Source organism: Rhinoraja longicauda, chromosome 17 (genome assembly GCF_053455715.1).
Source record: "Rhinoraja longicauda isolate Sanriku21f chromosome 17, sRhiLon1.1, whole genome shotgun sequence".
Lineage (NCBI taxonomy): Eukaryota > Metazoa > Chordata > Chondrichthyes > Rajiformes > Arhynchobatidae > Rhinoraja > Rhinoraja longicauda.
Window position 1 is genome coordinate 3,399,191 of NC_135969.1, and position 25,433 is coordinate 3,424,623.

Here is a 25,433-nt window from a genome sequence, read left to right on the forward strand (position 1 = left end):
TTATTCCTCGACTGATGAAGGCCAGCGTGCCACAAGCTTTCTTCACCACCTTATCCATCTGCGAATGCACTTGAAGGGAATTATATATTTGTGCTCCGAGATCACTGTGCTCTACAACGATCCCAAGGGACCCTACCGTTCACCATTAAAGTTTTGCCCTCGTTTGACTTACCAAAATGCACTCCTCACACCAATCTTAAATAACTTCGTCCAGCGCAGCGGTTTGCTGATCAAACCCTCCCTATAATATCACCCGGTAGACACAAAATGCTGGAGTAACTTACTGGGACAAGCAGCATCTCTGGAGAGAAGAAATGGCTGACGTTTCAGGCCAAGACCCTTCCTGTAGGAATAAAAGCAATAAAACATACAAAATCCTCATAGTCTTGTACAAATTAACCATAAATACACCTAATTAATATTTTTTAAAGCAGTATTTTCTTAGCTCTACGAAGCAAAACTGGAAAATACGGATGAAACGCAGGTCTGTATACACACAGCAGATCAGCAGGCGAGAATGTTTTGCCCCTGTGACCCATCACCCATGCATGCTCAGTCGAGATACCGAACTCGCTGATTGACCTTGAATTTCCCAAACTCACCCTATCAGCACAAAATGAGGGTCACTTTGATTACTATAATTCTTTGCTATGTCGTCCTTATTACCAGTGTGGAGTACGTGTTCTCTACAGAGTACCCACATCCAACGAGGACTGTATGCAGAGTGTACAGACTAATACATATGAAACAGACAAAATAAAACAAAGTATGAAATTCAGAGGCAAAAAAAAGTATCAAAGAACTATCACAGAAGAAAAGAAACAATGAAACTAACAGAACTAAACGAGCCCCCTGAGGTTGATGGCCAGCATCGTAAAACAAGTGCCACGGAGATAGGTGGATGTATTGATTGTGTAGACTTCAATCAACAACACCTTCTCTTCACTGACCATCAGCTCAAGGCACCTCTTCTTGGCTGTGCGCCCTGCTCTATTCGCTTTATAATCATGGCTGTGTAGCTCTAATGCCATCTTAAAATTTGCCGACAACGTTACTGTCATTGGGCGAACACGACGAGTGCTGGAGGGAGATCAATACTTCAGGAGAGGAAAGATGAGGGGCCATACGTGTAGGAAGGAACTGCAGATGCTGGTTTAAACCGAAGATAGGCACAAAATACAGACTGAAGAAGTGTCTCAACCCAAGTGTCATCCATTCTTCTCACTCCAGAGATGCTGCCTGTCCCGCTGAGTTACTCCAGCATTTTGTGTCTATCTGAGGGACCATACACCTGCCTTCACTGGCGGGGCAGAGGTGGAGCGAGTCGTCAACTTCAAGCTCCTGGGCGTAGACATCTCTGATTATCTTTCTTGGGCCCAGCACACTGGTGCAAACACAAAGAAAGCTTCCTCTGAAGTTTGGGGACCATTTGGAGTGTCATTGAATATTCTAACTAACTTCTACAGGTGTGCGGTGGAGAGCATGCTGACTGGTTGCATCACAGTCTAGTTTGGAAATTTGGTCAACAAAGGCGGCTGCAGAATATTGCCCAGTCCATCATGGGTACTGACCTCCCCACCATCAAAGAAGGCAGCTAATATCATCAAAAATCACACTTCCCTTGCCATGCTCGCTTCTCGCTGCCTTTAATGGGAAGAAGGTACAGGAAGAATGTCACCTCCAGGTTCAAAAACAACTTCATCTCATCAACCATCAGGCTCTTGAACCACACTGCACAAGCCTAAACACAACCCAATCCAGCACTGGGCCTTGAACTACTGTGAATGCTCTGGAAACTTTGGCTCGCACTGTCCAGCTTATTTAGAATAACTGATAATTGACTGTTGTTGTGTCCAATGTGCCTTTAAATCTGCAGCCGGTGAGAATTTAATTGCTCTGGTTCATATCCAGAGCACATGACAATTAAATACTCTTGATTCCTGATCTTCATGAGCTCCCTGGATTCTCAAAAGATGCCCCAAAGTGGAAAATGGCAAATGTAGTAAAGAAATTCAAGAAAGGAGGGAGGGAGACAAAGCAGGGAATTGAAGGCGAGTTAGCATGATATTTGTCATTGGGAAAATGTTTTTTAAGGATGTAGTAACAGAATATTCATATATCATAATACTGTAAAATAGTGTCAACATAGGAGACATTTTTTGACCGAATTCTTTGATATTACGAGGAGCTGGGTGGACAAAGTGGTGTCCTTGGATTTTGAGAATGCAGTTAATTAAGGCCATGGATGAACCGTGAGGTTCACTCCCAGAAGTCCAAATCTGCAGTGTTCAAGTCAAATGATCCCAAGCGGTACAATAAATGTATTTACAACCTTTGCAAAGCCATCAAGGATGCCAAGATGTAATTTTGGTCTAAGCTAGAGTCCAAGGCAGTGACACAAACCCTCATCATGGTGGCTAGGCAAGGATGCTAGAACAGGCTACAAAGTTAAGTAGGGAACTATTGCTGGCAACAACATGTTCCTCCCTGACAAGCTCAATGCATTCTATGCTCGCCTTGAACAGAAGGTCGGCGAACGGATGTCATCAGTTTCATTAGACTCGGTTTTGCCTGTGCCAATGGTCACTGCAGCAGTCTGTCAAATGTAAGATAAACCTTCCTGAGAGTGAATCGGTGGAAAGCAATTGGCCCGAATGAAGTCACCAGGAGTGTCCTCAGGGCCTACATGAACTAGGTGACGGGTATTCACAGACAGCATTTACCTCTTCCTACTCAATTCCGAGGTCCCCATCTGCTTTAAGAAGACCACCACCACCCTGGTGCCAAAGAAAATCAAGGAATGGGCGTTCATGTCCACTATCCAGTGGCTTTGATATCCACCATCATGAACTGGTTAGAGTGACTGGTGATGGTGCACATTAACTCCAGCCTCCCAGTCACCCTTGGTCCACTGCAATTTGCCTTCTGTCGTAACAGGTCCATAGCAGACGTCATCTCCATAGATCTTTCCCCATCTCTGGAACATCTAGATAACAAGGCCCACATCAGTCAATAGTCAATAGTCGTTTATTTGTCACATACACATAAATGTGTAGTGAAATGAAACATTACCCGCAGTTGAACAATAAGACCAATAAGAGATTCAAGATTCAAGATATCTTTATTTGTCATCCAAAAAACAAGTTTTTTGAACGAAATTTCGTCACCCACAGTCCAACAATAAGAGCAATAAAATAAGCAAATTACACAACCCCAACCAACACAAAACCCCCCAAAAAGAAACATCCATCACAGTGAGTCTCCTCCATTCCCCTCCTCACTGTGATGGAAGGCCAGAATGTCTTTTCTCTTCCCCTGCCGTCTTCTCCTGCGGTCAGGCTGTTGTCGTTGCCATGTTCCAGGCTGCGCCGGACGGTGAAATGTCCGCAACAGGCCGACCCAAGCCCCGCTGCAAGTCGGGGCGGTCGGGGCTCCCGACATTGAAGCCCCCGCCGAGCAGAGAAAATTCCGTGGCCTATTTTAGGCCGCGCCGGACGGTGAAATGTCCGTGACCCAAGCCCCGCGATCCGGGGCGGGCGAACACGCTGCCGCTGCCGGAGCTCCCGATGTCGGCATCCACGCGGCCCGAGCCTAAGGCGAGTCGCAGCCGCTCCCGCAGCCTCCGAGAACGGCCGGCTCCGCTGATGGTGAGTCTGGTCCGCGGGCTCTGCGAACCAGAGCCCTGGAGGCCGCCAGCTCCAGGAGTTTGGCCGATGGTAGGCCGCAGCAGGAACGGAGACCCGACCTAGAAAACAAAGGTCGGGTCTCCGTTCGGAAGGGACAAATATACAATTTTACAGTTCCTCCCTCCCCCCCACACACACACATAGTACACAACCACAAAAACACGACATCACATTTACAATTAAGACAAAATCCCCCAACAAAAACACAAAGACAAACGGACTGCAGGTAAGCCGCAGCTGCTAGGGCAGCGCCGCCAATAAAAATGCAATAACACATACAATCACAACTAACACCAAACAAAAAGAAACATCCATCACAGTGAGTCTCCTCCAGTCCCTCCTCACTGTGATGGAAGGCCAGAATGTATTTTTCTCTTCCCTGCCGTCTTGTCCCGCGGTCAGGCAGTTGGAGTTGCCACGTCGGGGCGGTCGGGGCTCCCGATATTGAAGCCCCCGCTGGGCGGTGAAAAATCCCGCGGCCTATTTCAGGCCGCGCCGGATGGTGAAAGGTCCATGGCGGGCCGACCCAAGCCCCGCGATTCGGGGTGGGCGAACACGCTGCCTCTGCCACTGCCGGAGCTCCCGATGTCGGCCCCCATCCAGGGGCCTGCGGGCTTCCGACGTCCACGCGGCCCGCGCCGGAGCCTCCGGAGACGAGTCGCAGCCGTTCCCGCAGCATCCGCAGGCAGCCAGCGCCGCAGGTGGTGAGTCCGGGCCGCGGGCTCTGCGAACCAGAGCCCCAGGTGGTCCCAGGTGCATGGCCGGTGGTAGGCCGCAACGGGAACGGAGACACGACACAGAACAAAGGTCGCGTCTCCGTTCGGGAGAGAGAATGTTACAGTTCCCGTTCCCTCCCACCCCCCCCCCCCCCCAAAACATAACATACAACACTACATCATATTAAAACTACAATTCAGACAAAAACAACAAAAAACACAAAAGACAGACGGACTGCAGGCAAGCCGCAGCTGCGACGGCAGCGCTGGCTCCTCCCTCCCAGGTACCGGACGTGTATTGTTGTTCTATCTGGAACATATGACAATAAAACACTCTTGACTCTCGACTATTAACTGACTATAGCTTCGCCTTTACAATCGAGTGGTGCCGTCAGCGATGGCAGCCTCGCCAACGGTCTGCCTGTCTTTTTGTCTTTTTTGTTATTTTTTGTGTGTTTTAAAAGTATGTGTTAATGTTCTGTGGTTTGTTTTATGTGGGGGTCGGGGACGAGGGAAACTTTTTTTCAATCTCTTACCTTGCCGGAGACGCGATAGTTTTCCGGATCGTATCTCCGGTCGCCCTGCGGCCTAACATCATGGAGCTGGCGGCCTTGCCGGGGACTGACTTTGAGTCCCACTGCGGGCTGTCAACTTACCATCGGAGCCTGCGATCCCTTGCCTGGGATCGACGCTCCAGCCGTGGCCTGCGAATTTCACCATCGAGGATCCTGCAGTCTCGGGTAGAGACTGATGTCGGGAAACTCCAAAGTCGCAGGAGGTTTGACTAGCCCCGACACGGGGTCCGATTGCCCGGCGCGGGGAGCTGAGATGTGGGAGCTTGATCGCCCCTACGCGGAGGGCCCGACCTCCGGCTACGGGAGCCAAGATCGTCCCGTCAACGGAAGGCTCGAGGCCCCCGACCGCGGGAGAACAAAGAAGCGAAGAGATTGAACTTTTTTTTTCGCCTTCCATCTGAGTGAGGAATGTGGAGGAGTCACTGTGGTGGATGTTTATATTAAAATGTGTTTTGTGTATCTTGTTGCTTTTTATTGGTATGACTGTATGGCAAATCAAATTCCTCGTATTTTGCAAAACATACTTGGCTAATAAAGTATGAGAATCCCATCCAAACTCATCTCCAAACTCCTAAACCTAAGAGCCAGCACTATACTTCTATATATACTATACTTCTTAAACACTCATATCTGTGCAGCCAAATTCAGCTCTGACTCCACCTGCAAGTTTGCAGATAACACCACTGTAGTGAGCCGGATCTTTTACAATGATGTGACAAAGTACAGGAAGGAGATAGAGAGCTTTGTAATATGATATCAAGACAACAATCTCTCCCTCAATGTCTGCAAGATGAAGGAGCTACTTATTGAGTTCAGGAAGCATGGTGGAGTACATGCCCCAATCAGCATCAATGCCGCTGAAGTAGAAACGGGTTGAGAGCTTCAAGTTCCTACACATATCACCAACAATCTGCCCTGGACCAACCACTTTGGAGCTACAGCCAAAAAAGACAAGGCCTCAACGTCCTGAGAACAATAAGGAGGTTTGACATGTACCAACTTCCAAAAAGCATACTACTATCCGGTTACATCGCAGCTTGGTTTCAGAACAACTCTGACCAAGACTGCGAGATATTGCAGAGATTTGTGGATGTAGCCTCATCCTTCACACAGACTGACTCTCCACCATTGACTCCCTCTATATTTCATGCTGTCTTGGGAAAGTGACCAACATAATCAAGGACCCTTTTCACCCCCTCATTCCCTCTTTCCCCTTCTTCCAAAGCTTGAAAGCACGTATCACAAAACTTAGAAACAGCTTTTTCTCCTCTATTCTCAGACTTTTTGAACATTCCTCCCATCAGCTAGGGTGTAGTACCGATTTTCCAATGCAGACATGGGACTTTTTCTAAGGAAGTGTGATGCTACAATGCTGCAAAACTATTTTCTACGTTCTGGTATTTTTTTTCCCCATAGCTCTACCAGTTATATTTCTGTATGGCTTGATTGTGTTCATGTTTAGTTTTTCACTGTATCTTGGCCCAATCTCTCCCTTAAGGACTTTTAGTCCTGGCAGCATCCTTGCAAATCTTCTCTGGATTTTTTCCAGCTTGATAACATATTTTCTAAAGCAGGGTAACCAAAACTGAACACCGTACACCAATTGTAGCCTCATTTTGTTGTCCTATACAACTGAAATGTAACAGCCCAATTTTTATACTGAATACCGTGACTGATGAAGGCCAATATGTCAAAAGCCATCTTGACCATCCTATCTACCTGTGACACCACTTTCAAGGAACTATGTACCTGCACCCCTAGATCCCTCTTCTCTACAACACTCCCCTGGGCCGTGCCATTCACTGTGAAGGTCCTGCCCTGCTTTGACTTCCCAAAATGTAACAATTCAAAGCATCTGCATTAAAATCCATTCACAATTTCTCAGCCCACTTGCCCAACTGATCAAGATCTTGTTGTAATTTTGAATAACCATCTCCACAATACCACCCACATAGAGCTCCACCAGCTTAAGGAGACTAAAGGCTGAGTGTTTTGAATATCAAATAACTCTGCAAACACTTTGACATGCATTCTTATGTGACATGTTATTGTTTTCTGTGATGCATTGCAAATTATTACCATATCTGTGGTAAAGTATGTTTGAAAATGTGAGCCATTACGTAGGACTTTATTGTTGGTGAAAGACCTAATGCACCTTGAAGCCTAAGCTAGATATAGATTTAATTCAATTAAGCTTCCTTAATGAACATTATACAAAGACGACTTGTATTTTTGAGGGAATTGGAAAATCTGGATCTCCCACATGCAAAACCATGCTGACTATCCCTAATCAGTCCCTGTCTATCCAAATGCATCTATATCTTATCCCTTCGCATCCTCTCCACTAACCAACCTACCACCGATATTAGGTTCACTGGTCTATAGTTCCCAGGGTTTTCCTTGCAGCCCTTCTTAAATAAAGGCACAACATTAGCCACCCTCCAGTCTTCCGGCACATCACTGGTTTCTAATGATAATTCATATATTCCTTAATATGGACTCTCCTCAAGATGTAGGTTTCAAGGTCAGTTTATTGCCACATGTACCAATTAAGATACAGTGAAATTTGAATTACCATACAGCCATACTAAAAACAAGCAACAAGACACACAACTACATAAAAATTACCATAAACATCCACCACAATGGATTCCCCATGTTCCTCACTGTGATGAAGGGCAATAAGGTCTAGTCTTCTTCCTCTTTATTCTCCCGCGGTCGGGGGAGTCGAATCATCCGCAGTTCGGGCGATCGAAGCCTCCGCGTCGGGACGATTGAAGCTGCTGCATTGGGGCAATCGAATCTCCTGCATCAGGGCGATTGAAGCTCCCGTGTCGGGGCGGTCGAAGCTCCTGCGGCTTGGAGCTCCCAAAGTCGGTCTCTGACCAGAGACCTCGAGCTCCACGATGTTAAAATCCACAGGCTCCCGTGGTTGGAGCTCAGAGGTTGATCCCTGGTAAAGGGATCGCGGGCTCCACGATGGTAAGTCTGCAGGCTCCTGCGGTGAAGCTCCTGAAGTCGGTCTCCAGCAAAGTCCGCCAACTCCTCGATGTTAGGCCGCAGTGCGGACGGAGATACGATAGACAAAAATCGTATCTCCATTGAGGTAAGAGATTAGAAAAAGTTTCCCCCAACCCCCCCCCCCCCTGCTCCCCCGTCACCTCCCACATAAAACAACTAAAGAACACTAAAACATACATTTAACATACAAACAAACAACAAAAGAAGGAAGGGACAGACAGACTGTTGGCGAGGCAGCCATTGGACCATCCTCAATCAAATGTATGGACCATCAGATATATGGACCATCCTCAAGATATATACACTATCCTCAATCAAATTCATGATACAAGTAGGGAAGTCTTGCTATAACAATAGGATGCTGATGAGACCACACATGGTACTTTTGGTTTCATAATTTAAGAAAGGATATACTTGCATTAGCAAAATTTCATTGATTTGATTCCTGGAATGAAGGAAATGCAATGGGATTGGTTTATCATTGCTGTGTATCAAAATATAATGAAAAACCATGCATACCATGCATGAGTATGTCAGTAATGTAAACGAGAAAAAGAAACAGAACAGACTGCAGAATATATTATTCCAGCTGCAGAGAAAGTGCAGAAGTAGATTGGAAGTTCAGGAAAATTAACTCCTATCTTCAGAAGTCTGAGGACAGCAAGAAAGAAGCTGTGCTTGAATGTGATGATATATCCTTTCAAACTTTTGTATCTTCTACCCTATGGGGTAGAAGAGAAGAGAGAATGACGGGAGTGTGTGCGGTCCTTGATTATATTAGCTGCTTTCCCATGGTAGCATGGTATAGATGGAGTCAATGTGCAGAGGCTGATTTAGGTGATGGACCGAAACATTTGATGTTCACAACTCCTTGTGATTTTGGGCAGAACTGTTGCCATATCAAACTGTGATGCAGCCGGTTTGGATGCTTTCGTTGGTGCATCTGTGGAAATTGGTTAGTCATTGGAGACATCCTGAATTGAATTCCTTCACCGTGTGAGGAAGAAGAGGTATAGGTGTGCTTTGTTGGCCATAACGTCAATGTGCTTGGATGAGGACACATTATTGGTGATACTTATATTTGCAAACCTGTAGCTCTCGACCATCTCCGCTTCAGCACCATTGATATAGTCTGGGGAATGTATTCCATCCGGCTTCCCATCAATGACCAGCTCCTTCATTATGCTGACATTGAGAGATTGTTGTCTTGTGTTGGTTTGTGGTTGTGTGTGTAATTGCTTATTTTATTGCTCCTTGTTGGACTGTGGGTGACGAAATCTCGTCCAAAAGACTTGCTTTTTTGGATGACAATAAAGGTAATTCTGATTCTTCTGATTCTGATGTTGACCAGATCTACCTAATGGAGTTGAGAAGAATGAGAGGTCACGGAAATATATCAGATTCTGAGTCAACTTGGCGGGGTAGATACTGTAGGATTTTTCTCTGTGCAGAGATTTAGAATTGGAGGCATAGTTACACGTTTAGAACAGAAATTAGGGAGAACTCTTTCTCAGAGGGCCAATGTGAAACTATGCCTCTAGTTCTACATCACAAAATTCCTCATTGTATCTACTTCGCCAAGTTCACTCAGAACCTTTCAAAGAACTCTCATTATTTAAACACAGGGTCTTTCTTTTTCTCTCTACAGAAGGGTGAGCAAATGGGTTTGAGGATGTGAGCTGTGATGTTTTGGAAGAGATGGAAACTCGTGGAGGGTTTTCTTTTTGCAGGGAGACTGAACAGGAAGAATAAAGCATTTGGCCTGATTTGATGAATGCATAGAGTGAAATGTTGGCAGAAGCAGACTGGGCTGCATATTGAGCAAAAGTAATTGTCTTCGTGGAATGGGGAGGAAGAAACTGCAGATGCTGGTTTAAGCCGAAAATAAACACAAAATACTAGAGTAACAGTGGGACAGGCAGCATCTCTGGAGAGGGGAATGGGTGACGTTTCGGGTCGAGACCCTTCTTCAGACTGAAGAAGAAGGGTCTGAAGAAGGGTCTCGACAAACACCTAAAATATTCTGCTTTAAAATAACCTTGCTTCCTTAAATGGATTTCAACTTTTTAATTTCAGATTTCCTGCATTCATATTTGTCTTTAGCTATTTCAGACAATGATTCCACTTCTCCCACTTAACCCTCCTTCTGGACCAACCTTTTTCCTTTTTTTTACTTGCACCATTACCCCCTCTTTTATTTTGCAAATCATTCATTTTTGCCTTCTGATCTCTCATAACCTTGACCCCATTACAAATCTCGTGGTTTGTCTCCCACCCTCGTCCTCCCCTTTAACATCCAAATAGTTCACCTTTAACGTGTCCCCACTCTGACGAAAGGTCATGAATTTGAAATCTTTCCGCTCTTGCTTTCTCCACAGTTGCTGCCAGATCTAAGTGTTTCCAATATTTTCTATTGTTATCTTGAAAGAATTCTGGCTTCATCTGTATAATCCTGCAATGTGCACTTAAAACTTATTACTTCAATTATGGTTTTGGACATTTAAACTGTCAATCGTAGCAACTGAATAATTATATGACACTTGTAATAAAGTAGATTAGTACTGAATTGTAAACTGAGGATTGAAACCATTTCAAACGGTGTCAAATTAGGATGGTTAAGTAAAGCGCAAATGTACTTTCTAACCTGGTAACTGGGCTATTTGTCTTTTCCAGGTGGAGATGCTTGAGCGTAAATATGGAGGACGTTTCATAACCAGACATGCGGCTCGAACCATTCAGACAGCGTTCCGCCAGTATCAAATGAACAAAAACTTTGAAAGACTGCGAAGTTCTATGTCTGAGAATCGCATGTCCAGACGTATTGTTTTGTCCAATATGAGGATGCAGTTTTCCTTTGAAGGACCTGAGAAAGCCCACAGCTCATTTTTTGAGGGAAAGCAGGCGTCTATGACTGATGACGTCGGAAGATTAGGAGCTATTGTTCAGTCAGATTGTGAAGATCTCGGAGATTCAGCAGTGATGAAGTCTCCAGCTGCGAACAACGAATTCACCGATGCAATAACTGAGCTTGAGGACGCTTTCTCCAGGCAAGTAAAATCACTTGCAGAATCAATTGATGACGCACTAAACTGCCGCACCATGCACACTGATGATGGGCATCCTACTGAGCAGGCCAAAAGTTACAAAGAAAATATGCAAAAGGAGGAAGAGATGGACAGTGTTTCTTATGCTAAATCTCTACATGATGCTGAGCGCAGAAAGTTGGATGAAATGTCGGCATCATACAGTGATGTCACCCTGTATATTGATGAGGAAGAGCTTTCCCCTCCACTTCCCATGTCGTTACATTCTGTGGACAGGCCATCCAGCACAGAATCAGATTTACGGCACCGTTCAGTAAGTTCAGCCCAGGAATACTGGTCGATGACCCACAGGGATGACAAACTGGACACAGATACAAGCTGCAGGAGCACCCCTTCCTTGGAGTGTCAGGAGGCGAGGCTTCGTATCGATCACCTCCCTTTGCTAACGATTGAGCCGCCCAGTGATAGTTCAGTGGATTTAAGTGACCGTTCAGAAAGAGGCTCGCTCAAGAGACAAAATGCCTATGAGCAAAATCCCAATAGCCAGCGTGGAAGTCCCAAACACATAACACATATATCACATTCAATACCCACGAGAATACACCGTCGTGATGAAGAACCTGCTCGCCATCGACCACGCCAGATTGACAGCCACCTCGCTATCAACGGCTCAGCAAATCGACAAAGCAAATCAGAGTCGGACTTTTCCGATGGGGATAATGACAGTATCAATAGCACTTCCAATTCCAATGATACGATAAACTGCAGCTCAGAATCCTCGTCCAGAGATAGTTTACGAGAACAAACGTTGAGCAAACAAACATATCACAAGGAAACACGAAACAGCTGGGATTCGCCTGCATTTAGCAATGATATCATAAGGAAACGCCACTACCGTATTGGTCTAAATCTCTTCAATAAGTATGTTGTTTTTACCTATCTTTCATTCTCAAATTTTGTTCAGATTCTGATGTTGATCTGTGAAATTTAAAGGTGCCACTTTATTGCTCTTTGATTGAACAAGGGGCCCATACTTGAACATGTTTAATTATTTTTTATTTAATTGCAATGCAGATAATGTTGAATTTGGAGAACCCTTAAATTATGCGAGTATAATATCCTGATAAAATGGTTACTTCAATTAACATAAAGCAGATTTGGATTTTGTTGGACACAAGCATGTGAACTCTGACATGAGGGAATCCTAGATACATTTGGTGCTGCAAGATCTAGTGAAACTTAAATGTGTAGTTTCCTGACTTAGGGGAGTGGAAAATGTTCATCTTGTGAGAGGAAGGTGAAAGGTGTGAATGTTTAGCTTTTCAAACTTCAGCTTTCATGTATTTTTCTGATGTATTATCTTGAATACCTCCGAGTTTAAAATCAAACAATTTTACGATTGCAATGCTTTCAAAATGATCAGAATTCATGAATGAGTATCAAACAGATCCTGTATTAAGCTTTATTATTTCTCTTTGCCTTGTTTAATATCATTCCATAGTTATTGGAGACATTTATGCCTATGAGTCTGCCAGAACCTTCAGTAATACAACAGGGCTTCTACTCCTGGCAAGAATCACATGCGGGGGAGCCTTCTGTTATCTATTTGTCCAAGGCCCCAGGAAATTTTAATCTCTCATTAGGTGTGGGATTTAGTTTAGTTTAGAGATACAGTGTTGCAAACAGGCTCATCGGCCCACTGAGTGCGCACTGACCAACTATCCCCTGTGCCCTAGTTCTATCCTGCACACTAGGGACAATTTTACAGAACTTCCAAACCTGCACCTCTTTGGAATGTGGGAGGAAACGGGAGACCCCGAGAAAACCCACGCAATCACAGGGAGAAGGTACAAACTCCACACAGATGGCATCCATAGTCAGGAGTGAACCTAGGTCTCCGGCGCTGTAAGGCAGCAACACTACCACCGTGCCACTCTGCCGCCCAATAATGTGACAGATTTTTAAGAATTGTTGGTTTATTGATAGCTTTAAATATTGTTATTGTTGTTCTTGATTTAGGCTACATACAGATTTGTGTATTTTCTATTAGGGTAGATCTTCTCAAAAAACAACTGTTCTCATCTGGCGTTTACCTAGTTGGCAAGTCAGGTCCTCCCAGCACGGTGAAAGTTCTATCTCTCACTCGGTTGATTGCTGAACCCAGGACATCTGTGATCCACCATGTGCAGCCCAACAGAGGAAGAAGCATCTTCCACTCTTCCCTGCACTAAACAGGATAAAATACTTGCAGAAGACTGCAGGCCAATTAATTCTAAGAACATTAACTGGCTACAGTCAGAAGATAGAATACAATCTAACATTTTATGTTCAATTCACTTAAGTTTAACACTATTTTGTTTACTTGTTATTTTGTTACTTTTAAATTCTTTTAAATCTATTTTTAATACAGTCTATATTTCTTTTTTTCCCAATATTTTTTAACATCAAAGATATTAACAAACATTTTGGTTCCATTGACAGGTTTGGCAACCAGTAGATTGAGTCTGAAGAAGGCTCTCGATCCCGAAACGTCACCTATTCCTTTTCTCCAGAGATGCTGTCTGACCCTCTGTGTTACTCCAGTTTTTTGTGTCTATTTTCGGTTTCAACCAGCATCTGCAGTTCCTTCCTACACAGCAGAACATTTTGGGGACTTCAGGAATTCTGCAACAAGGCCTTTTTTTACCCTACACCCTACCTTTCTAGTCATCTAGGAGCTACCTCCCCAGCAAAGGACTGAGTCTGGGCCCCGCTACAAGTAAGCTCCCTGTCCAGCTGAAGATCCAACTCCAAAAACCCTTGTGAATCTCCTCCCAACTCCTTGTGAACCTTTCTCTGGAAACCATAAACTTTCAGGAAGGTCACTTGTTGATGTTGAATTTTAAGGAATTATGGAGAATAATATGAGGGGCTCTTAATCAATACAACATAGAAAGATAACCTTCCATTTATAAAGCATCATATTTCTCTTTTTGGACACCCTTAATGAGTTGCAGCAAATTAAGAACTTTTGCACTATAATCTTGCGTATCATATCATATCATATCATCATATATATACAGCCGGAAACAGGCCTTTTCGGCCCACCAAGTCCGTGCCGCCCAGCGATCCCCGTACATTAACACTATCCTACACCCACTAGGGACAATTTTTACATTTACCCAGCCAATTAACCTACATACCTGTACGTCTTTGGAGTGTGGGAGGAAACCGAAGATCTCGGAGAAAACCCATGCAGGTCACGGGGAGAACGTACAAACTCCTTACAGTGCAGCACCCGTAGTCAGGATCGAACCTGAGTCTCCGGCGCTGCATTCGCTGTAAAGCAGCAACTCTACCGCTGCGCTACTGTGCCGCCTATCATGTAGGAAATACCAACATCAGTGCACAGGAAGTCTACAGAAGCAGCAAGCGCAAAGTGTAACTCAGCGGTTCAGGCAGCATCAAGAGAGGGGGAATGGACTGGTGACATTTCAGGTCGGGACTTTTCTTTATCAGATGCTGCAGTTTGATAAAGATCATGTAGTGGGCGAGAAATTAAATCACACTGGCGTTGCCACTGAAATAATGTAAATGTGTCTGTTTCTTCCAGGGTATGTTATCTGCAAGGTATTGTGTATCTGCGCAGCACGATTCCCCTGACTTGACTTTAATGTTGTTATGTGCAATAATCATTTGACATTTTATGTGCATAAGCTCCCACTGTGAAAGGACATCTCAAGCAGGAATTTTCTATCAACTATCTTGCGTCTCTGACCCCTAGTTTTTACATTTTCTACAAACGGAAATGGATCCATCCTATTCAATGTCCAAGCTAATCAGTTTTAATTTGTGCTCCCCATGCTTGCAAACCTCACTAGTAGAATTCTGCAGTTCTGATAATATCCTGATGTTCTTTGTATCCTCTTTAGTGTTGACACTCCTATAATGACATAACCAGAACCTTGCCCAGTTCTGGAAGTTGGCAGGCTAGTCTTTTTGACTGTTCCAACATAAGTACTTTGTTCTTAAGATCACGCAATACCACAAGCAATAAAAGTAAATATGCAAACATTCTTAAAGTCATTAACTATCTTTTACGTTGTCTTCAGGAATCCTTCCAAGATGACTAAGGTTGCTCTGTCGATCTACATTGTTCAATATGCTGTTATTTATTGTGTATTTTATGTCTAGTTTGGCCTACATCAAACCACATCAATGCTCTTCTCTGGACTGGATTCTGTTTGCCATCTTATACCCGCTGCTCATAATTACATGGATAACTTTCCTCTCTGCCAATTTGGCTATCATCTGCATATGACCTCATCGTAGTTTATATAAACATAGCACAAAAAGTAAGGAAATTTGTGTTTGGTAGATTATTTCTTTGTCATGGAGGTCATTTAAATGTATTGAAGAATTGGAGGGCGTGCGTAGTATCTTGAGTGTAGGTCGGAAGGGACCTCTCTAACTTCGTGCCTTTTTTTATAAACCATCATTTGCAATTCCCAGTGTCTACAGGAAAAGCAATGTTTACAAGGGTTCTGACCCCTGGGGAACTCTATTGGACAATTCCCTCCAGTTTGAACATCAGATGCTACCCAACAATATCTCTAAATTGGGACTTCCTATTTAACACAAAATGTTTTTTATTGTTTACACTCATTTAAAAGGATTAGAACAAAGATAGACACAAAATGCTGGAGGAACGCAGCAAGACAGGCGGTATCTCTGGAGAGACGGAATGAGATTTATGGATTTTGGGAGAAGGTAAAACTGGGCCATGCAGGGCTGGTGAACGATAAGATTGGGGGCTGTGGAGGGCAAAAGTGATAAAATCAGAAACAATCTGCGAGGATTAGAAACTCACCTGCATGTTCACAGATGGCAGCTGTGACCTGAGCATAACATAACTTGGCGGGTCAGGCAGCATCTATGGAGGGAATACGTATTCTCTACACATTTGCTGTCTGGCCCCCTGAATTACTTGAGCACTTTTGCTTGAAATTCCAGCATCTGCAGTTCTTTGTGCCCCTGTGCCCATGGGTTGCTGTCGCAATGAGGGGGAACCAGGTAAGAATTAAAGATAGAAATACATTTAGGAGGGAGTGGGTAATTGGGAGGGGGAAAGTTTGAGTTGGAGAGGAACTCAAAAGTGTGATGGTGGGATGGGAAAGATTCAACCTCCTGAGGGCTCTTCTTGAGATGGAGTAGTCTGTAAAGCTGCATCCAGCAATTAATGAAGGCCACAGATTGCAGCACTCAGCTACCAAATACAGCAATCTTTATGTCTGCTTGCAAAAGTGAATTCATTAGCATTAATATTGGAGAGCTAGCGAAGATAAAGACCATGCCAAGCAGAGACTCTGATTCATGTATGGTTTCTGACTTCCTACACGATGTACTTCAGTCAACTAAAAGGTAGCAATTAAATTAACCTCTTGATCCAGTGTCTACTCAGTAAATCATGAGTGCAGTTTCGATTTCAAAATTACAGACTGATGTTCCAGTGCACCACTGGTGCAGTATTTCAGATGATGCAATAATCCACAGCCCCTCTGCATTTTTGGTTACACATGAAAGATCCCATTTAGATGAAGGGCTGGGCAGTTCACCACTGTCCCGGCCAATATCTATCAGCACGGCTGAAAATAAAACACATTTGATTGTATATATTACAGTTTTAGAAAGCAAGGCGTGTATACATTTCTTGACAGGTTTCCTGCATAACAACAATGATGAAAATTGAGAAGTGTTACATTGCCTGTAGAGTGTTCTTGGAATGGAAAGGTGTGACAAAATGACATGCTATTTACCTAACAGTGCCGGATAGTGAATATTTTGAATATCTGGATTAGCCCACTTTCCTTTGAATTGAGTGAAGCTCATTATAATGCACTCAATGTAATTATTTTTCTAAAAATTGGAAAACCCAATCTGTTTAATTGAGGAATATTAAACTCTGTGTCACAATGCTGGAAGAATAATAATAATAATAATAATAATACATTTTATTTATATAGCGCTTTTCATATACTCAAAGACGCTTTACAGAGATTTTGAGAACATAGGGGAAATGAATAAATAGATAAATAAGTAAATAAATAAATGAACAGAGAAAGGAGACAGAAGGTGAGGTGACCTTCAGTGGTTGAAGGCAGTACTGAACAGGTGAGACTTCAGCGATGTTTTGAATGTGGTGAGTGTGGGGGAGTCTCTAACGGTTTGGGGTAGTGAGTTCCATAGGGTGGGAGCAGCGATGGAGAAAGCCCTGTCCCCCCAGGATCTGAGTTTAGTCCGGATGTGGGGGGATAGGAGATTGGCAGCGGCAGAGCGGAGGGTGCAGGTGGGAGTGTGCCTGTGGAGGAGGTCGGTCAGGTAGGATGGGGCCAGGTTATGGAGGGCTTTGTAGGTTATGAGGAGGATTTTGTACTGGATTCTCTGGGGGATGGGGAGCCAGTGGAGTTTATAAAGGACGGGGGTGATATGGTCACGGATCGAGGTGTGTGTGAGTAGATGGGCAGCGGAGTTTTGAATGTATTGAAGTTTATTGATGATTTTTGAGGGTGCGCCATAGAGGAGGCTGTTGCAGTAGTCCAGACGGGAGGTGATGAAGGCGTGGATGAGGGTTTCTGCAACTGTGGAGGAGAGGGATGGACGGAGACGGGCAATGTTTTTGAGGTGGAAGAAGGCTGTCTTTGTGATGTGTTTGATGTGTTTGTCGAAGGAGAGGGTTTGATCAAGGATGATTCCAAGATTCCGGATGTGAGGTGAGGTGAGAATAGGTTTGTGAACATGCTGAGGTAGGCAGCATATTTCATTTTTACAGATACATTTGTTTGACAAATTAAACAGAAATATTTGCATGATGGGCATTTATATTGGGAATTTTTCTTTCTTCTAATTTACCCTTGGAGATTTCCAAATTAATAACTTTTGTCTTTGAACGATCCCTATAATCCAGTATATGCATTTTCCAACAAAGCATGAAGTGTTCTGTTTGTAATCTATGTTGGACTAAATAAGAATTAAATTGGACGATGCAGGAATTGCATTCTGCAATTTGCTCTTCCTGCAATTAAAATATTTCACATACCTAGTAATTCAAATATTTTACACACCTTGCCTTTAGCTCCATGAGGCGGCATTTATTTTAGGCATGTTGGCCTAAACCAAGATTAGTCTGCATTGCGGTGGCACAGACACTATTGTGGTAACATTGAGGATCCTTTAAAGGTTGAAAATGCTCGTATACTGATACAGCAGATGACAGGGATGAACAGGCAATTAACTATGTTCCAAGCATCATTCTATTTTCTTTCTCCCAGTTATTTGCGGGTGAGATTTAAAGACACCTCTTCACGTCTTCATTTGAATGCAGCAGCGATTGAACATACAATCTAGGTATCTGGTTTGTGAAGTAAACCCACATTTTCATCACACAATACGATATGTTTTCTTTTAAACTGTGAGGTCTATAAATGTTTGAATCTAATATTTAGATTCATTATTTATTTTAAAGTATTGTATTTTAGCAGATTAAAATTTTATTGGGGATTCCAAAACGATTAAATTTTGTGTATTGCCTGCTATAGTTTAGCATGAGGGACGATCTTGCCTGACGAATCTGCTGGGGTTCTATGAGGAAGTTAATATCAGGACAGGCAGAGGGGAGGTTGTAGATGTTGTTTACCTAGATTTTCAGAAGGCGTTCGATAAGGTGCCGCACGTCAGGCTGCTAGGGAAGATGAGAGCCCGTGGTATTGAAGGGAAGATATTAGCGTGGATAGTGGGTTGGCTGGATGGCAGAAGGCAAAGAGTTGCAATAGAAGGTGCTTTTTCCGGTTGGCTGCCAGTGACTAGTGGAGTTCCGCAAGGGCTCGGTGCAGGGGCCACTGCTCTTCACGTTGTATATTAATGATTTGGATAAGGGGATTGAAGGCTTTGTGGCCAAGTTTACAGATGATGCTAAGATAGGTGGAGGGGCAGGTAGTGTAGAGGAAGCAAGGACTCAGCAGATGGACTTGGATAGGTTAGGAGAATGGGCAGAGAAGTGGCAGATGAAATTCAGTATAGCAAAGAGCAGAGTCATGCATTTTGGTAATAAGAATAAAGGTGTAGATTATTTTCCAAATTGGAGAGAGAATCCTGAAATCGGACGTGCAAAGGGATTTGGGAGTGCTGGTTAATTTGCAAGTCGGATCGGTAGTAAGGAAGGCAAATTCAATGCTAGCATTTATATCAAGAGGACTGAAATTCAAAACCAGGGATGTAATGCTGAGGCTCCATAAGGCGCTGGTCAGGCCGCATTTAGAGTACTGCGAGCAAATTTGGGCCCCATATCTGAGGAAGGATGTGCTGGCTCTGGAGAGGGTCCAGACGAGGTTTACAAGAATGATCCCAGGAATGAATGGGTTAGCATATGATGAGCATTTGACAGCACTGGGCCTGTACTCACTGGAGTTTAGAAGGTTGAGGGGGGACCTCATTGAAACTTACAGAATAATGAAAGGCACAGATAAAGAGGATGTGAAAAGGATGATTCCACTGGTGGGAGAGTCTAGGACCAGAGATCATGGCCTCAGAATTAAAGGGCGCTCTTTTAGAAGGGAGGTGAGGAGGAACTTCTTTAGTCAGAGGGAAGTTAATCTGTGGAACTCATTGCCACAGAGGGATGTGGAGGCCAAGTGAGTGGATATTTTTAAGGCAGAGATAGACAAATTCTTGGATTTAGGTATTAGGTAGACATAAGAAATCAAAAGTCTAGGGATAAGATGGAAGAATTACAAAGTAGCACTTTTTCAATAACATTGCATTTGTATATATTCCAATTTTGAGATTTTTCCAAAATTTGCTAACTTTTGAGGAACTTTAATACTATTTATCATGACTGGAAAAGAAAACCATTGAGAAGATATAAAATAAATGATAATCATATTCATAGTGACGCTATTTTCCATGTGGCTGTAAGATGCTTATCTAAAGCATTAAATTGTAAAATTTCTTTCCACTTTCTTTTCCACTTGATGAAAAAATTATCTTCCCAAGCTAGAAACAGAGTATTCATATATGGATGAAGTAATGGCTCAGACCTGCTGATGGCTGACCAGAGTAGACTGGCATGTGATTAGGGCGGCACGGTGGCACAGCGGTAGAGTTGCTGCCTCACAGCGCCAGAGACTACTGGTGATGTCTGTATGGAGTTTAATTGTTCTCCCTGTGTCTGCGTACATTTTCTTCGTTTGCTCCGGTTTCCTCCCACACTCCAAAGACATACAGGTTTGTAGGTTAATTGGCTTCAGTAAAATTGTCCTTAGTGTGTAGGATGGTGCTAGCATACTGTTTGGCATGGACACAGTGGGCCGAAGGACCTGTTTCCGCGCTGTAAAGATAGAGCTCTTAAAGAAAGAGGAGTCAAGGGATATGGGGAGAAGGCAGGAGCAGGGTACTGATTGTGGATGATCAGCCATGATCACAGTGAATGGTGGTGCTGGCGCGAAGGGCCGAATAGCCTATTCCTGCAACAATTGTCTATCTATTGTAATTAAAGGTTCACATCAGAGAGGACAACCGCATAATTACCATTATTATTTTGTTTACTTATTATTCCTTAATCTGTGAATTTTTTTCCATGATAATTCTCACTTTGCGTTCAGAAGTGACGAACTAGTGGAAATAGCTTTTCACTATCCTCTCAAGATCATCCAGTAATTCAATGAGCATAGATTTCCCTCCACCATTCTAGTCAGAGAGGAATGAAGTAGATGCGTTGTTGATTATCTGATTTACTTCATAACTAGAGCCTTTTATTGGAACCATTTTTCACCAAGCCGATTGCATCAATTCTTGTAGCGAAACAGAACTGCTACAATTGTCCAAACATTGCATTAGTCAATCTCCTATTTAAATTGAACTTGTTCTGTGTTCATTGCCCGAATATTGAAAATGAAGAATTCCATTTGTTCTCTGTATCTCATGGGCACACAGATCATGAGCATCTGGGTTCAATTTGCACTTATGAGTGCATTAGATGATTTCAGTTGAAAAGGGATTTGAGGACAGAATAACTAATTCAGCATGCAGAGGATGTAAGAAGGATATTGCTCAGGCTGGAACTCGTCATCGAGTAAGACCTAGTTGGAAGAATAACTCAGAAGTCCTTAACTCCTTGAAAATGGCAATTAGATAGAGTGGGATAGAAGGCGTTAGGTATGCCTAACAGGTTGTGTGAGTGGGCGGATACATGGCAGATGCAGTTTAATGTGGATAAGTGTGAGGTTATTCACTTTGGAAGTAAGAATAGAAAGGCAGATTATTATCTGAATGGTGTCAAGTTAGGAGGAGGGGGAGTTCAACGAGATCTGGGTGTCCTAGTGCATCAGTCAATGAAAGGAAGCATGCAGGTACAGCAGGCAGTGAAGAAAGCCAATGGAATGTTGGCCTTCATAACAAGAGGAGTTGAGTATAGGAGCAAAGAGGTCCTTCTACAGTTGTACCGGGCCCTGGTGAGACCGCACCTGGAGTACTGTGTGCAGTTTTGGTCTCCAAATTTGAGGAAGGATATTCTTGCTATGGAGGGCGTGCAGCGTAGGTTCACTAGGTTAATTCCCGGAATGGCGGGACTGTCGTATGTTGAAAGGCTGGAGCGATTGGGCTTGTATACACTGGAATTTAGAAGGATGAGGGGGGATCTTATTGAAACATATAAGATAATTAGGGGATTGGACACATTAGAGGCAGGAAACATGTTCCCAATGTTGGGGGAGTCCAGAACAAGGGGCCACAGTTTAAGAATAAGGGGTAGGCCATTTAGAACGGAGATGAGGAAGAACTTTTTCAGTCAGAGAGTGGTGAAGGTGTGCAATTCTCTGCCTCAGAAGGCAGTGGAGGCCAGTTCGTTGGATGCTTTCAAGAGAGAGCTGGATAGAGCTCTTAAGGATAGCGGAGTGAGGGGGTATGGGGAGAAGGCAGGAACGGGGTACTGATTGAGAGTGATCAGCCATGATCGCATTGAATGGCGGTGCTGGCTCGAAGGGCTGAATGGCCTACTCCTGCACCTATTGTCTATTGTCGATTGTCTATTGTCTATGTTTGCCCTTCATCGGTCGGGACATTGAGTATAAAGTCAGGAAGTCATGTTGCAGCCTTATAAGACCTTTGTTAGGCCGCATTTGGAGTATTTTATGCAGTTCTGCTCACCCCATCACATGAAGAACACCGAGGCTTTGGAGAGGGTGCATGAGGCTTACCAGAATGCTGCCTGGATTAGAGGCTATTAGCTACATGGACAAACTTGGATTATTTTCTCTGGAGCTTTAGAGGACGTGGGGAGACCTGATAGAAGTCAATAACATTATGAGATGCATGATAGGGCAGGTCGTCAGAACCTTTTTCCCAGGGTGGAGATTTCAATTATAGAGGACATTACTTTGATGTGAGTGGGGCAGAATTTAAAGATGCAATTTTTAAATTTGCATCTTTCTGTTTACTGCAATCATGTCACCCACCTGCCCTCTTCCCCTCACATCCACAAACCCTTCCTTTTGGGCTGTCAAAGGATTTCCACCTTTGAAACTTTGCAATTAGTATTCAAGATTATTCAGCACTTCAATTTTTGTTGATCTTCTAGAGAGCAAGGAGAAACTTCAGGATTATTTGTGTACATCTGTGATGCACATTGTATTGATTAGTTAATGAAGCAGGATAGCCAATGGCCTGAAGGAGAGTCTTAGAGCGATTTCATCAGCAGAGGAAAAGTAAGCTGGAGTAAGTAGACTCGGGGGAATGAAAGGAAAGAGGACAATTCATTTCAAAGTGAGTATTCTTCAATGTATAAGCTGCGTGAAACCAAAGATTTGAACATTTTGAATTTAATAGTGATTGTACTGAAATTCAGAATAGACAACGACTGGGCAAGAGGGCTTCACATTCTGCCCATAACACACTTGGTTGGATTTTTTTTTTAAACAGAATACTTGTTATTTTGTTTAAATTCATACATGGGTGTGAACATCTTAACTTGTTAGTATTAATACCCATCTCGCATTACTCTTAAAAAGGCAATGGTGTGCTGCGTTCTGATGAAGGTACTCCAATATTGATTTTAGGCAGGAAGCTACAAGATTTTAACCAGTTGTTTTTATCTCACCATACTCATGCAATTGACAATAAATGTGAACTTGAAGGGATATACTTTTGAGATGGGTAGTGCGTGATACTTGGAGCTAATAGAGTTCTTTTGTGCCTGTTACCATTATTTGTCCTTGTGGTAGAGGAGTGTAGGAAGAAACAGCAGATGCTGGTTTAAACTGAAGATAGACACAAAATGCTGGAGTAACTTGGTGAGACCTAGCGCAGGCTCGGCGATTGTTTCGCTGAACACCTCTGCTCAGTTTGCCTAAACCTACCCGATCTCCCGGTTTCTAACTGCTTTAACTCTGCCTCCCATTTCCACACTGACCTTTCTGTCCTGGGCCTCCTCCATTGTCAGAGTGAGGCCCAGCGCAAACTGGAGGAACAGCACCTCATATTTCGCGTGGGCAGCTTACACCCCAGTGATATGAATATTGACTTGTCTAACTTCAAGTAACCCCTGCTTTCCCTCTATCTCCATCCCTCCCCTTCCAAGTTCCCCGACCAGTCTGACTGTCACTGATTACATTTTATCTCTGTTTGCTTTGTTATTACCTTCTCCTAGCTAACAATGATCTATTCTACATTTTCCATGACCTTCACCCCCTTTTATGTCTCCTTCTCACACCTTACCCTTCCTTATCTCTGTATCTCCTCCTCCCCTGGCTCTCAGTCTGAAGAAGGGTCTCGACCCTCAAACGTCACCCATTCCTTCTCTCCAGAGATGCTGCCTGTCCCGCTGAGTTACTCCACCATTTTGTGTCTATCTTGTGTGGAGGAGGATGGTTTGGGAGATGGTACCAGAGAACCCTTTGAATTCTTGCAGTTCATTTTGTAGATGACATATGCTGCAGCTACAGAATGCAAACTGGAAGGGAAAGCATGCATACAAGGTGCAGCATTGGATGGCAGTCAAAGGAATCTGCCCTGGATGGTATGGAGGCAGCTTGGGCGATTTTCATGACATTCCTGATTTGTCTCCTTTGGATGACTGTGAGTATTTGAAGGAGTTGCGAAGCAAGTCCTGCGCAGCATTACACACAGCTTCTGATTACCTCACATCGCCACAATATCTGTGCAGATCATCCCGTTAAATCTTGCTTCATCGTGATGTAGATCATGGAGTATTTGGTGTTGACACTGCCATTGGTTGTTAAGAGGTGGTGATGAGGCAGTGAAAGTTATGTTACCGTATTTTCCATTAATACTTAGCACTACCCTTTACATTAACAGCAGGTGGTGCATCTGCGATGTTGACAAATATGTAAATTATATCTTTGCATGGGAAATGAATACTAAGTGTGCAGGTACATAATTCCTTGAAGGTGCCATCACAGGTAGGTAACGTGGTCAAGAGGCCTTTTGATACATTGGCCTTCATCAGTCAGCGCATTGAGTGTATAAGATGAAGGGTCTCGACCCGAAACGTTACCCATTCCTTCTCTCCAGAGATGCTGCCTGTCCCGCTGAGTTACTCCGACATTTTGTGTCTACCTTCGATTTAAACCGGCATCTGCACTTCTTTCTTACACATTGAGTGTATAAGTTGGGAGGTTATGTTACAGTTGCACAAGACGTTGGTGAAGCCACATTGGGAGTATTGTGTTCAGTTTTGGTCACTCTGTTATAGGAAGGTTGGCGTTATGCTGGGAAGAGTGCAGAGAAGACTTAAGAGGATGTTGCCAGGATATGAGGCCCTGAGCTAGTGGGAAAGGCTGGGCAGGCTAGGAATCGTAGGGGGCAGAGGAGTGCCATAAGGAATAATAGAATTAGGCCATTCGGCCCATGAAGTCTACTCCGTCATTCAATCTTGGCTGGTCTTTCTCTCCCTCCTTACCCCATTCTCCTGCCTTCTCCCCCAACCTTTGACACCTGTACTAACCAAGAATCTTTCCATCTCTGCCTTAAAAATATCCATTGACTTGGGCTCCACAGCCTGTGGCAAAGAATTCCACGGATTCACCACCCTCTGACTACAGAAATTTCTCTTCATCTCCTTCCTAAAAGAACGTCCTTTAATTCTGAGGCTATGACCCCTAGTCCGAGACTCTCCCACTAGTGGAAACATCCTCTCCACATCCACTCTCTCCAAGCTTTTCACTATTCTGCATGTTTCAATGAGGTCCCTTCTCATTCTTCTAAACTCCAACGAGTACAGGCCCAGTGCCGACAAACGCTCATCGTAGGTTAACCTACTCAATCGTGGGATCATTCTTGTGAACCTCCTCTGGACCCTCTCCAGAGTCAGCACATCCTTCCTCAGTCAGTCTGAAGAAGGGT

At 43.8% G+C, this 25,433-nt stretch overlaps 1 protein-coding gene across 9 annotated transcripts in view; it reads left to right on the forward strand.

Annotated features, from left to right (window-relative positions):
* The window catches only part of iqsec1b (IQ motif and Sec7 domain ArfGEF 1b), a 381,341-nt gene that overhangs the window by 312,556 nt on the left and 43,352 nt on the right, over positions 1–25,433 (forward strand). For all 9 annotated transcript variants that reach the window (XR_013548356.1, XM_078413939.1, XM_078413940.1 and 6 more), the window contains one exon: positions 10,672–11,963. Coding sequence is in view for 8 of the 9 variants with exons in the window: in XM_078413939.1 (XP_078270065.1) it covers positions 10,672–11,963 (1,292 nt within the window). In the remaining variant the exon portion in view is untranslated. The remainder of the gene's footprint in view (positions 1–10,671; positions 11,964–25,433) is intronic.